At 37.1% G+C, this 12,597-nt stretch overlaps 2 protein-coding genes across 2 annotated transcripts; both read left to right on the top strand.

Moving 5' to 3' along the window:
• The first annotated feature begins 996 nt into the window (after positions 1-996).
• Positions 997-1,786, top strand: LOC127086268 (uncharacterized). The gene has a single exon (XM_051026990.1). The coding sequence runs from the start codon at positions 1,130-1,132 to the stop codon at positions 1,637-1,639; it is 510 nt and encodes a 169-aa protein (XP_050882947.1). The 5' UTR covers positions 997-1,129; the 3' UTR covers positions 1,640-1,786.
• On the top strand, positions 1,761-7,210 carry LOC127081980 (pleiotropic drug resistance protein 1). Its single transcript, XM_051022204.1, has 20 exons — positions 1,761-1,782; positions 1,855-2,329; positions 2,436-2,556; positions 2,653-2,826; positions 2,926-3,085; positions 3,242-3,318; positions 3,393-3,446; positions 3,551-3,722; positions 3,824-3,927; positions 4,002-4,158; positions 4,244-4,333; positions 4,417-4,526; positions 4,607-4,939; positions 5,022-5,227; positions 5,329-5,357; positions 5,448-5,644; positions 6,087-6,299; positions 6,387-6,521; positions 6,774-6,890; positions 7,037-7,210. The coding sequence occupies exons 1-17, from the start codon at positions 1,761-1,763 to the stop codon at positions 6,261-6,263; spliced, it is 2,658 nt and encodes an 885-aa protein (XP_050878161.1). The 3' UTR covers positions 6,264-6,299; positions 6,387-6,521; positions 6,774-6,890; positions 7,037-7,210.
• The last annotated feature ends 5,387 nt before the right edge of the window (positions 7,211-12,597 follow it).

Raw genomic sequence — 12,597 nt, forward strand, 5'->3', positions numbered from 1 at the left:
TCTCTCTCTCACACTCAAAGCCTTCATTCGTAGCAGCTAGCATTGAGATTGAAGGAATCCATTCGTGTGGACTGAGTAGAGGCGTTGTCATCGTTCAATGTTCGTGATCGCTACGTAGATTTGCATCAAAGGTTACAATCGCCACAAGAGGTAACGATTCTATCACTGATCAAGCCCATTCGTAAGGATCACTAAAGGAGAAATTTTGAATTCCGCTACATTATGGATCACTCTTCTCCTTCAGTGGTATTAGAGCCACTTACGAAAGCATGCATCTGATAGCTGTTTATTTTCTGTATTTTCTGTATTAATACGATTAAAATACAAAATGAATTAAAGAATAAATGAGTAATTAAATTTGGCATCATGTGTTTACGATTTGGATGATTGATGTTGACTATGCTTCGGAATCCGACATTAGTATGGTGAAGCAGCGATGCATCGATCGTCCATAGGTTATGCAATTGAGATCGATCAAGTTATATATATATATATATATATATATATATATATATATATATATATATATATATATATATATATATATATATATATATATATATATATATATATATTATATATATATATATATATATATATATATATATATATATATATATATATATATGGTATAAGTAATCCTGATGCAAAATGAAGGAGAATTGCGATCCAAAATGCAGCGGAAATTAAAATTTTCTCCTTTAGAGATCCTTACGAATGGTCATGATCAGTGATAGAATCACTACGCCAAAAAGGTTTTTTAACAACGCATCTTAGACAGCGCTTTTAAAAGAAAGCGCTGTCTAAGGTTAAAATAAAAATAAAACACGGAAAATGTTCTAAAAAAATAATGAAAGCGCTGTCTAAGGGGGGGTCTTAGACAGCGCTTTTAGAAAGCGCTGTCTAAAACCCCCCCTTAGACAGCGCTTTTAGAAAGCGCTTTTAAATATAGACCTTAAGCGCTGTTTAAAGTCTTTCAATTAAAAAGCATAAATATAAGAAGAATCTCCACCTTGATATCCACCGCATCTTCAAACAACAAAAACAAAAACAACCCAAAAATTGAACTCTTCTAAAGTGCCCCTTTAACCAAATTTACAAATCAAAATCAACTTTCGATTTCGCTACGATGTGTTCAATTAAATTGATGTTGATTTTGTTAATCTCTCTAACACTATCATCACCATCGTTGTCGTCGTCATCAACATCATCGCATGCATTGATTCAACAGAACAATCTATCAGCTTATGATCTTCTCATGGAATACGGTTTCCCGATGGGTCTTCTTCCGAAAGGCGCGATTGGGTACACGTTGAACAGAGAAACGGGGCAATTTTCAGTGTTCTTCGAAAAAAGTTGTAGTTTCACTATTGAAAGTTACACGCTTAGTTACAAGTCTACTATCTCTGGCGTGATTTCTGAGAATAAACTTTATAAACTCAAGGGTATTTCCGTCAAGATTGTGATTTTGTGGCTCAGTATTGTGGAGGTTTCTCGGAGTGGTGATGATATTGATTTTTCTGTGGGTATTACTTCTGCTAGTTTTGGGGCTGAGAATTTCCTTGAATGCCCTCAGTGTGGATGCGGATTCGATTGCGATAATGATCTTCGTTTAAACGGTGACGTTTCTTCAATTTAGGTTTTTTTTTTAATTGGGTAGTTGATACAATTTCGGAATGGGTTACTGAACTTTTCTGTATAAGATTTTAGATCTATCTTTTTATTTTTGTGGTATGCTTTTTTTTAATTGAAATAAAATAATGATAGATGAACTTTATGAGGGTTATTTTGTTTCCCCTAGAGTGTGTGAATCATGACTACACTAATCATATATTAATAGTTTTCATATCTCAGTTTCTACAAATAGCATTGTTTTCTGGTGTCTGTCATATCAATTTGCAGAAAGCCTTCTGGGTTTTGTTTGGTTTAAGCTTAAGTTGCAAAAGTTGTTATCTTTTTATTATACTAGTGTAAGTGTTGAGTTGGAGCAATGGAAGGAAGTGATATATACGGAGCGAGTACGAGTTTCCGCGCGAGAAGTTCTTCTTCTACTAGGTTGGAGAAACAGTGGAATAGAGGCTTTTTCGTCGCGACGTGGAGAACTAGAAGATGATGAAGAAGCTCTTAAATGGGCTGCACTTGAAAAACTCCCTACTTACAACCGTTTGAGGAAAGGGTTGTTAGCGACATCACGCGGTGTTGCCAATGAGATTGATATATTAACTGATCTTGGATTTCAAGAAAGACAGAAACTTTTGGATAGGTTGATCAATGTGGCTGAAGAGGGTAATGAGAAGTTTTTGTTGAAGCTAAAGGAAAGAATTGATAGGTAAAACTATTAAGATGTTTGGTTTCGTTTTCGACCGAAATAACATAAGAGAATATAGATCCAATATTTTTCTCACCATTTGCTATCTTTGTGGTTTTTTTTATAGAGTTGGGATTGAGGTTCCGACAATCGAAGTTCGATACGAGCGGCTAATTGTTGAGGCGGAAGCTTATGTCAGAGGAAGGGCTTTACCAACTTTGTTGAACTCTGTCACTAATGCTGTTGAGGTAAATTTATTTAACCAGATTCTACTTTATCAGTTGTTGTTGTTTCTTTGTTTTCGAATTAGTCTCTTGATACCAATTCTTTCTTTGGTCTTTCAGAGTATCTTGATTTCTCTCTACATTCTCACAAACAAAAAGAAACATATGACTATTCTCAAAGATGTTAGTGGAATTGTAAAACCAAGTAGGATGACACTTCTTCTTGGTCCTCCGAGTTCGGGAAAAACCACGCTTCTTTTGGCCTTATCAGGAAAGCTTGATCCCAATCTCAAGGTGAAAAGCAATCCCTCTGGTCCTTAATATAAGAAAAAGTTTGTTTTTTAGATTCATTGGATAATCAATGTATCTGATCTATATAATAAATGTCTTCAGGTATCTGGGAAAGTGACCTATAACGGACATGGAATGGATGAATTTGTGCCTCAAAGAACAGCTGCATATATTAGTCAACATGATGTTCATATCGGAGAAATGACTGTTAGAGAAACCCTGGCTTTCTCAGCAAGATGCCAAGGTGTTGGATCACGATACGGTTAGTCATTTTCTACACAAAGTTCATATTTTCTTTCGAAAAAACCACATACATGTCCGGAAGTATACTTCTGAATAGAAAACACTGTGTTTTTGTCTAGAAGTATACTTCCGGACGACATATGATAGGTGTAATTAATGTTTTTGTGATCCATAGACTTGTTGTCGGAGTTGTCTAGAAGAGAAAAAGAAGCAAAGATTAAGCCAGACCCGGATATCGATGTCTTCATGAAGGTGAGAAGAAGCTATTATCAATATCTATTGCATCAAAACAAATTAATGACATTAAATTGACTTTGGATATACAGGCAGTATCAACTGGAGGCCAACAGGAAAGTGTGGTAACTGATTATGTACTCAAGGTATTGCGAAAATGAGAACTAGTAATATAACAAGCACTTATCCAAGAAGCACTTAATTAAATTGTTTATCCAAACAAAACTTTAATGAGTTGAAAATTATGCAGCTTTCGTGCAGATTATTAAAGCAGTATCTTCTGCTACTATTGATAAACCAAGTGGCTTCTGGACTATTTCGCGCTATTGCAGCACTCGGTAGAAATATGATTGTCGCCAACACGTTCGGGTCCTTTGCACTTCTCACACTTCTTACATTAGGTGGCTTCATTATGTCCAGAAGTGAGTTTAAATAACATAATTTACAAGCTTCATTTTATCATATAATGGAACTCCATATTAATGTTTCTTTCGATTTCGTTGGCGATGATATTATGATGCAGAGGATATCAAAAGCTGGTGGATTTGGGGTTACTGGATTTCACCTTTGATGTATGGACAAAATGCTATAATGGTGAATGAATTCCTCGGAGATAGTTGGAACCATGTAATTTCTTAAACTTGCAACTTTAGAACTTTTAGTTAACTCGCAGGCCTAATTCGTTTTCTCATTGATTGTAGTTTACACCAAATTCGAATAAAACACTAGGAATTCAAGTTTTGGAATCTCGCGGATTCTTCACAGACGCATATTGGTATTGGATAGGGGTTGGTGCATTAGTAGGATTTATGTTTCTTTATAACATTATATTCACCGTGGCTCTCACGCATCTCAATCGTGAGTATCTATCTTCATATTTGGTTATTTAAATTTCTTATGTTAGTGAAAATATTTCATTAACAAAGATGAATGATTTTTACAGCATTTGATAAGGCACAAGCAACTATAAGTGAAGAATCAGAAGACAGCACAACAAATGGCACACACCAAGAAGTTGAATTACCGCGTATAGGTGATCTATTGTTATCATACCACTCGTGAAAACACAACTCATAATGTCTTTAGAACCTTAACAAACTCGCAATTGTTATGCAGCAAGTTCAGGAGAATCCTCTAGCCGCAGACAGAAAAGAGGAATGGTTCTTCCTTTCGAACCACATTCGATAACCTTCGACGAAGTTGTGTATTCTGTCGACATGCCACAGGTAAGAAAATTTCAAAGTTTGTTAAAAAATTTAAGATTTGGTTCTTTCTGAACCTTGACTCTTGAGATTCTATTTGGCAGGAAATGAAGATTCAAGGAGTAATGGAGGATAGGTTGGTGCTTTTGAAGGGTGTTAGTGGTGCATTTAGGCCTGGTGTTCTCACAGCGTTGATGGGAGTTAGTGGAGCTGGAAAAACTACTTTAATGGATGTTTTGGCTGGTAGGAAAACCGGTGGTTATATCGACGGGAGCATCAAAATTTCTGGCTACCCTAAAAAACAAGAAACGTTTGCTCGAATCTCTGGTTATTGTGAGCAAAATGACATCCATTCTCCTCATGTTACTGTCCATGAGTCATTGCTCTACTCGGCATGGCTTCGCTTACCAGCCGAAGTTGATTACAATACAAGAAAGGTTCGTATTTAAAGCTTGGGACACTTTGCGATTTTCTTTTATACTTGATTCATTAATCGAGATATCTGATAAATGGTTGTAGATGTTCATTGAGGAAGTAATGGAACTAGTGGAGCTCAATCCATTGAGAAACTCTTTGGTTGGTTTGCCTGGCGTGAACGGTCTTTCAATCGAACAACGTAAGAGGCTAACTATAGCAGTTGAGTTAGTTGCCAACCCTTCCATAATTTTCATATTGAGCTTACTTGGCCTCACTCCACTCGCTGAACGTGTGAGCTTTCTCACAGAGTAAGGAATCTAATCAACTTCATTGCATCTTTAACTGTTTGATTAGTATTAATTAATTGCTAATTCTTGTTTAAATTTCTATGTTTTGGTGAATGTTGCAGACAAATTGCCATTTTCACTGGTCCAACAGGTATATAAAACTCTTCATTAGTACTAATTTAGTTACTGTTTGATTATTGGAACTAATTGAAAGTTTTATATATAATGTGTAATGTTACAGTTGGAGGACTTCTTAATGCAACATGTGGGAATGTAACTGAACTTATTATTGCAATATTTGCTCTTACCACCAACAAAATTGCTGTTGTGAAGTATTCTCTCTTAGGTTCCGTGCTTTCGAATCTTCTTCTTGTTCTCGGAACTTCTCTACTTTGCGGTGGAATTGCGAATATTGGAGAGGAGCAGAAATATGACAGAGTAAGGGCCTGTTTGATATGGTTTTGGAAAACTGTTTTTTAGTTTTTAAAAATTAAAAATTATAAAATTTGTTTGGTAGTCTAATTTTATAAAACTATTTCTCAAAACTATTTTCTATTTGTGAGTTTTTAAAACTAAAAATCTAAAATAGGTTTTAGAGGTTTTGATTTTTTGGAAATTAGGAAGAGGACAAAATAAGAAAAAATGGTATTATATTCATCAATGACAAATTTGTAACATTGTTCAACTTTAAAACAATTTTTAAAAGTTAGTTTACCAAACATGTTTTTTCTTTAAAACTCTTTTTTAAAATTAATTTCTAAAATAGTTTTTAAAAACTAAAAACTAAAACTCATTCAAACGGGCCCTAAGTCTTTAAAAATCAATTTCGAAGTTTTTTTGTTTTATATTACGGGAATTTTTAATGTTGATAATTTTGCAGAGACAAGCGGATGTGAACTCGCTGATGTTGCTATTGGCGTTGTTATGCCATTTGCTTCCGTTGCTATTCACGTACAGCGCTGCTTCGGCTGAACTCACCGTAGAGCCTTCGCTGTATTTGTCGAGAGCTTCTAGCATTGTTATGCTGGTTGCGTATTTTGCTTACTTGATCTTTTAGTTATGGACGCATAGGCAATTATTTGAAGCGGAAGATGTATGTTTTCTTGATTGAGGTGTATATGAGAATGTTGAATTGTTAAAATTGTTGCGATTGTGATTTGTTATGCACTTTGTTGAACAGGAAGGGGAAGGGGAAGGTGAGAACAATGGAGCGGAAGAAGAGGCTGTGATTGGATTCTGGAGTGGATTTGCTTGGTTGGCTGGAATGACTGTGTTCATTGCTTTGTTGTCTGAATATGTGGTGGATACAATTGAGGTAATTCAACTAAATTGTTTAGATCTAATTTTGAAAGCTCAATTAAGCACTTGTTGAATAAGTGTTTATTATATAAGCAGTTATGTACTATGGATTTGTTTGAATTGATTATATCTACTGATATAAGTACTTGTAAGACAGTTTGATAGAGCTTATAGTAATGTTTCAACTTATTTTCATAAACTCTTCAGAATAGCTTATAATAACAACTTATAGGTTATATGAAAATAGCTTATAAACGATTCTTAACAGGATGCATCAGATTCATGGGGTTTATCTGTGAGCTTTCTCAGCATAATCTTGCTTCCGATAGTTGGCAATGCGGCTGAACATGCAGGAGCAATCATTTTTGCTTTCAAGAACAAGCTGGTGAGAATTTACAGACTTATAATCAATTCTATGCTTAATCCTTTCATCTAAGATATGATTAAATTCATATTTTCCAAGCTATAAAGTTGTTGAATTGAAAGAAAAAAAATTATTCTAGTGAAGCTAAACTGATTTCATGATTGCAGGACATTTCCTTAGGTGTTGCATTGGGCTCTTCCACTCAAATTGCCATGTTTGTGGTAAATAAACATACTCTCAACTTTTATATTTATAAAGATTGCGGTTGAAACAGCGTCGGTTATGCGGTGACCTTAACATCTTTTACACGGGAGTTATATTTATCGTTGTGGACCGCAATTTAAAATTATTTTTATATAATTTTCTATATTTGAATAATAATAAAAACTTGTGTAATATTAAAACAAAAGCTTCAAAAATTTTCGTATACCTTAGACAGCGCTTTTGTAAAAAGCGCTGTCTAAGGGGGGGATTAGAAAGCGCTTTAGGCAAAAGCGCTGTCTAAGGGGGGGGGGGGGGGGGGGGGGGGGGGGGGGGGGGGGGGCTTAGACAGCGCTTTTTGAAAGCGCTGTCTAAGGTATACCTAAAAAAATAAAATAGGAGGGTCTTAGAAAGCGCTTTTGGCCAAAGCGCTGTCTAAGGGGGTGGGGCTTAGACAACGCTTTTCAAAAGCGCTGTCTAAGGTATACCTAAAAAATTTAAAATAAGAGGGTCTTATAAAGCGCTTTTGGCCAAAGCGCTGTCTAAGGGGGGGGGCTTAGACAGCGCTTTTAAGATTTAAAAAAGCGCTGTCTAAACCTTTAGCAGCGGAGGTTTAGACAGCGCTTTAAAGCGCTGTCTAAGGCTAAAAAAAGCGCTGTCTAAGGTCTTGTTTGTTGTAGTGAATATTTACCTCTTGTGTCGATTGAAACCTTTGGTGTAGATCTCTTGTGACGATCAAAACCTTTGATGCAGATCCACAGAGCGATCACGAACGTTGAACGATGACAACGTCTCTACTCAGTCCACACGAACGGATTCCTTCAATCTCAGTGCTAGCTGGTACGAATGAAGGCTTTGAGTGAGTGAGAGAGAGAGGAGAGAGAGAGAGAGAGAGAGAGAGAGAGAGAGAGAGAGAGAGAGAGAGAGAGAACGAAAATAATGCAACCGCAATGAATGCTTCTGCGCAAGGGTTCTATTTATAGAACCACTTGTGTGGGCTTCAAGCTAAAAAGCCCACTTAAGTGTATTTTGGCCCATATCTTATAATATCCCCAAAATCACTTAAGCTCATGGTACCTTACCATATTTCGTATTCTACTTAAGTACACCGTACCTTTACGATGTTCTACAATTCACTTAAGGGCACCGTATCTTACGGTGTTCCTTAGTTACTCTATCTCTCATCAATCCGTCCTTTGTGTGTGACCCAGTAGGTTTTCCCGGCATTGGCAATTATATTAAATCATGTATTTAACATAATAAACAGTGAGCGGTATCTAGCAACACATCACTGCTACCCAAGACACGAAAATGTCATGTGATCTGACAATTCCTTCTGTGATAATACTTATGTGTATAATTACCCTTTTGCCCTTATGTCTATATTGAACACAAGACATATACCGTGTCATCCTTGTCCAGTTCAATATTGGGCCCATAGACATTTATCCTGTTATGCAGGATGGGAAAATTCCATCTAGGTCACTCATGTCCCTCAGCATGCTTCGTGGAGTACCCATCAACTGTCTTTATGGTTATCCAGTTACGGACAACGTTTGATCAGCAATAAAGCACTCGACTCTACATCTAGGGTCCATAGTGGTTTCAGGTCGAAGAGTGGTATACACCATTATCACCATGAGAATAAGTTATGACACTTTGCATAACTTTCTATATAGTATTCTCATAGCGGGTCAATTCCGGTATAAATATTACTCTTAATATTCATACCTATGTTTAAGACTTGATAACTCCTTATCCATGATCCATGAGATGTGATCATCAGTCTATATACATAATAGTCTTAATGCTTTAATGTCATCCCACTTCACAATAAAGCTCGACTATGGATACTTTAAGAATAGTGTCCTTATGTTTAATGTGATCTCATGATTAAGTCATACTTGATACATTAAACAGACTAGCTATTCTATGGACTTTATTAAACAAACGTAATAAAGAAAAATCCTTTTATAATTCGATACAAGTACCAAAAGTATTGGCCTCTAGGGCTTACACCAACAATCTCCCACTAGCACTAGATCCAATCAGGCATACCCTTAATACCCATAGATCTAGTATGGCCATCATGCTTCTGCTGCGCAAGAGGCTTTGTTAGTGGGTCAGCAATATTGTCAAGTGTAGGTACTCTGCATATTTTCACATCTCCTCTATCTATTATCTCTCGAATGAGATGATAACACCTAAGTATGTGTTTGGATCGTTGGTGAGATATAGGCACCTTGGCTTGTGCGATAGCACCATTGTTATCACAGTAGAGACCAATGGGATCCACAATGCTAGGAACTATGCCAAGTTCACTAATAAACCTTTTGATCTAAACAGCTTCCTTTGCTGGACTTGAGGCAGCAATATACTCGGCCTCGGTTGTAGAATCAGCAATTGTATCTTGCTTTGAACTTTTCCAGCTCACAGCGCCACCTTTTGAAAAGCGCTGTCTAAGGTATACCTAAAAAAATTAAAATAGGAGGGTCTTAGAAAGCGCTTTTGGCCAAAGCGCTGTCTAAGGGGGTGGGGCTTAGACAACGCTTTTCAAAAGCGCTGTCTAAGGTATACCTAAAAAATTTAAAATAAGAGGGTCTTATAAAGCGCTTTTGGCCAAAGCGCTGTCTAAGGGGGGGAGGCTTAGACAGCGCTTTTAAGATTTAAAAAAGCGCTGTCTAAACCTTTAGCAGCGGAGGTTTAGACAGCGCTTTAAAGCGCTGTCTAAGGCTAAAAAAAGCGCTGTCTAAGGTCTTGTTTGTTGTAGTGAATATTTACCTCTTGTGTCGATTGAAACCTTTGGTGTAGATCTCTTGTGACGATCAAAACCTTTGATGCAGATCCACAGAGCGATCACGAACGTTGAACGATGACAACGTCTCTACTCAGTCCACACGAACGGATTCCTTCAATCTCAGTGCTAGCTGGTACGAATGAAGGCTTTGAGTGAGTGAGAGAGAGAGAGAGAGAGAGAGAGAGAGAGAGAGAGAGAGAGAGAGAGAGAGAGAGAACGAAAATAATGCAACCGCAATGAATGCTTCTGCGCAAGGGTTCTATTTATAGAACCACTTGTGTGGGCTTCAAGCTAAAAAGCCCACTTAAGTGTATTTTGGCCCATATCTTATAATATCCCCAAAATCACTTAAGCTCATGGTACCTTACCATATTTCGTATTCTACTTAAGTACACCGTACCTTTACGATGTTCTACAATTCACTTAAGGGCACCGTATCTTACGGTGTTCCTTAGTTACTCTATCTCTCATCAATCCGTCCTTTGTGTGTGACCCAGTAGGTTTTCCCGGCATTGGCAATTATATTAAATCATGTATTTAACATAATAAACAGTGAGCGGTATCTAGCAACACATCACTGCTACCCAAGACACGAAAATGTCATGTGATCTGACAATTCCTTCTGTGATAATACTTATGTGTATAATTACCCTTTTGCCCTTATGTCTATATTGAACACAAGACATATACCGTGTCATCCTTGTCCAGTTCAATATTGGGCCCATAGACATTTATCCTGTTATGCAGGATGGGAAAATTCCATCTAGGTCACTCATGTCCCTCAGCATGCTTCGTGGAGTACCCATCAACTGTCTTTATGGTTATCCAGTTACGGACAACGTTTGATCAGCAATAAAGCACTCGACTCTACATCTAGGGTCCATAGTGGTTTCAGGTCGAAGAGTGGTATACACCATTATCACCATGAGAATAAGTTATGACACTTTGCATAACTTTCTATATAGTATTCTCATAGCGGGTCAATTCCGGTATAAATATTACTCTTAATATTCATACCTATGTTTAAGACTTGATAACTCCTTATCCATGATCCATGAGATGTGATCATCAGTCTATATACATAATAGTCTTAATGCTTTAATGTCATCCCACTTCACAATAAAGCTCGACTATGGATACTTTAAGAATAGTGTCCTTATGTTTAATGTGATCTCATGATTAAGTCATACTTGATACATTAAACAGACTAGCTATTCTATGGACTTTATTAAACAAACGTAATAAAGAAAAATCCTTTTATAATTCGATACAAGTACCAAAAGTATTGGCCTCTAGGGCTTACACCAACAATCTCCCACTAGCACTAGATCCAATCAGGCATACCCTTAATACCCATAGATCTAGTATGGCCATCATGCTTCTGCTGCGCAAGAGGCTTTGTTAGTGGGTCAGCAATATTGTCAAGTGTAGGTACTCTGCATATTTTCACATCTCCTCTATCTATTATCTCTCGAATGAGATGATAACACCTAAGTATGTGTTTGGATCGTTGGTGAGATATAGGCACCTTGGCTTGTGCGATAGCACCATTGTTATCACAGTAGAGACCAATGGGATCCACAATGCTAGGAACTATGCCAAGTTCACTAATAAACCTTTTGATCTAAACAGCTTCCTTTGCTGGACTTGAGGCAGCAATATACTCGGCCTCGGTTGTAGAATCAGCAATTGTATCTTGCTTTGAACTTTTCCAGCTCACAGCGCCACCGTTTAAGCAAAACACATAACCAGATTGCTATCTAAAGTCATCCTTATCTGTCTGGAAGCTAGCATCGGTGTATCCAATTACAGCCAACTCTTCCTAACCTCCATATATCAAGAATGTGTCCTTAGTCCTTCTCAAATACTTAAGGATATTCTTGACAGCTACCCAGTGAGCATCACCAGGATCAGATGGGTGCCTACTCGTTGCACTTAAAGCATACGAGACATCTGGTCGAGTACATAACATGGCATACATGATAAATCCTATTGCAGATGCATATGGAATCTTATTCATGCGATCCCTTTCTTCCTTAGTTAAAGGGGATAGTGTTTTTGATAGACACAGGCCATGTTGCATAGGTATGAATCCTTTCTTGGAATCATGCATATTAAAGCGTCTCAACACTTTGTCTATGTATGTACTCTGACTTAGGCCAAGCAGTTTTTGTGATCTATCTCTATAGATTCTGATTCCTAATATATAGGCTGCTCACCTAGGTCCTTCATAGAAAAGCATTTCCCCAACCAAGACTTTACTTGTTGTAGGGTAGGGATATCGTTTCCAATGAGTAATATGTCATCTACATATAATACCAGGAAAACGATCATGCTCCCACTAACCTTCTTGTAGACACAAAGCTCATCTTCGTTCTTGATGAATCCATATTGTTTTACTGTTTCATCAAAACGAAGATTCCAGCTTCTGGAAGCTTGCTTCAATCCATAGATTGATCTTTGTAACTTACATATCTTTTGGCCTTCCTCTGGTATGTCAAATCTTTCAGGCTGTGTCATGTACACATCCTCAAGAAGATTCCCATTAAGGAAAGCAGTTTTGACATCCATCTGCCATATTTCATAATCATGATATGCAGCGATAGCAAGTAAAATCCGAACAGATTTAAGCATTGCAACTGGTGAAAAGGTTTCATCATAGTCAATCCCATGAATTTGTTTATATCCTTTTGCAACCAGTCTTGCCTTATAGGTATGTACCTTACCATC

This window comes from Lathyrus oleraceus, chromosome 5 (assembly GCF_024323335.1).
Source record: "Lathyrus oleraceus cultivar Zhongwan6 chromosome 5, CAAS_Psat_ZW6_1.0, whole genome shotgun sequence".
Lineage (NCBI taxonomy): Eukaryota > Viridiplantae > Streptophyta > Magnoliopsida > Fabales > Fabaceae > Lathyrus > Lathyrus oleraceus.

Bases quoted from the DNA above. Each gene is read 5' to 3' on its own strand.
- LOC127086268 (XM_051026990.1), top strand. From the start codon at position 1,130: ATGTGTTCAATTAAATTGATGTTGATTTTGTTAATCTCTCTAACACTA.
- LOC127081980 (XM_051022204.1), top strand. From the start codon at position 1,761: ATGATAGATGAACTTTATGAGG. The intron at 4,527-4,606 runs GTAAGAAAATTT...TCTATTTGGCAG, and splicing joins ATTCTGTCGACATGCCACAG to GAAATGAAGATTCAAGGAGT. The intron at 5,645-6,086 runs GTAAGGGCCTGT...ATAATTTTGCAG, and splicing joins AGGAGCAGAAATATGACAGA to AGACAAGCGGATGTGAACTC.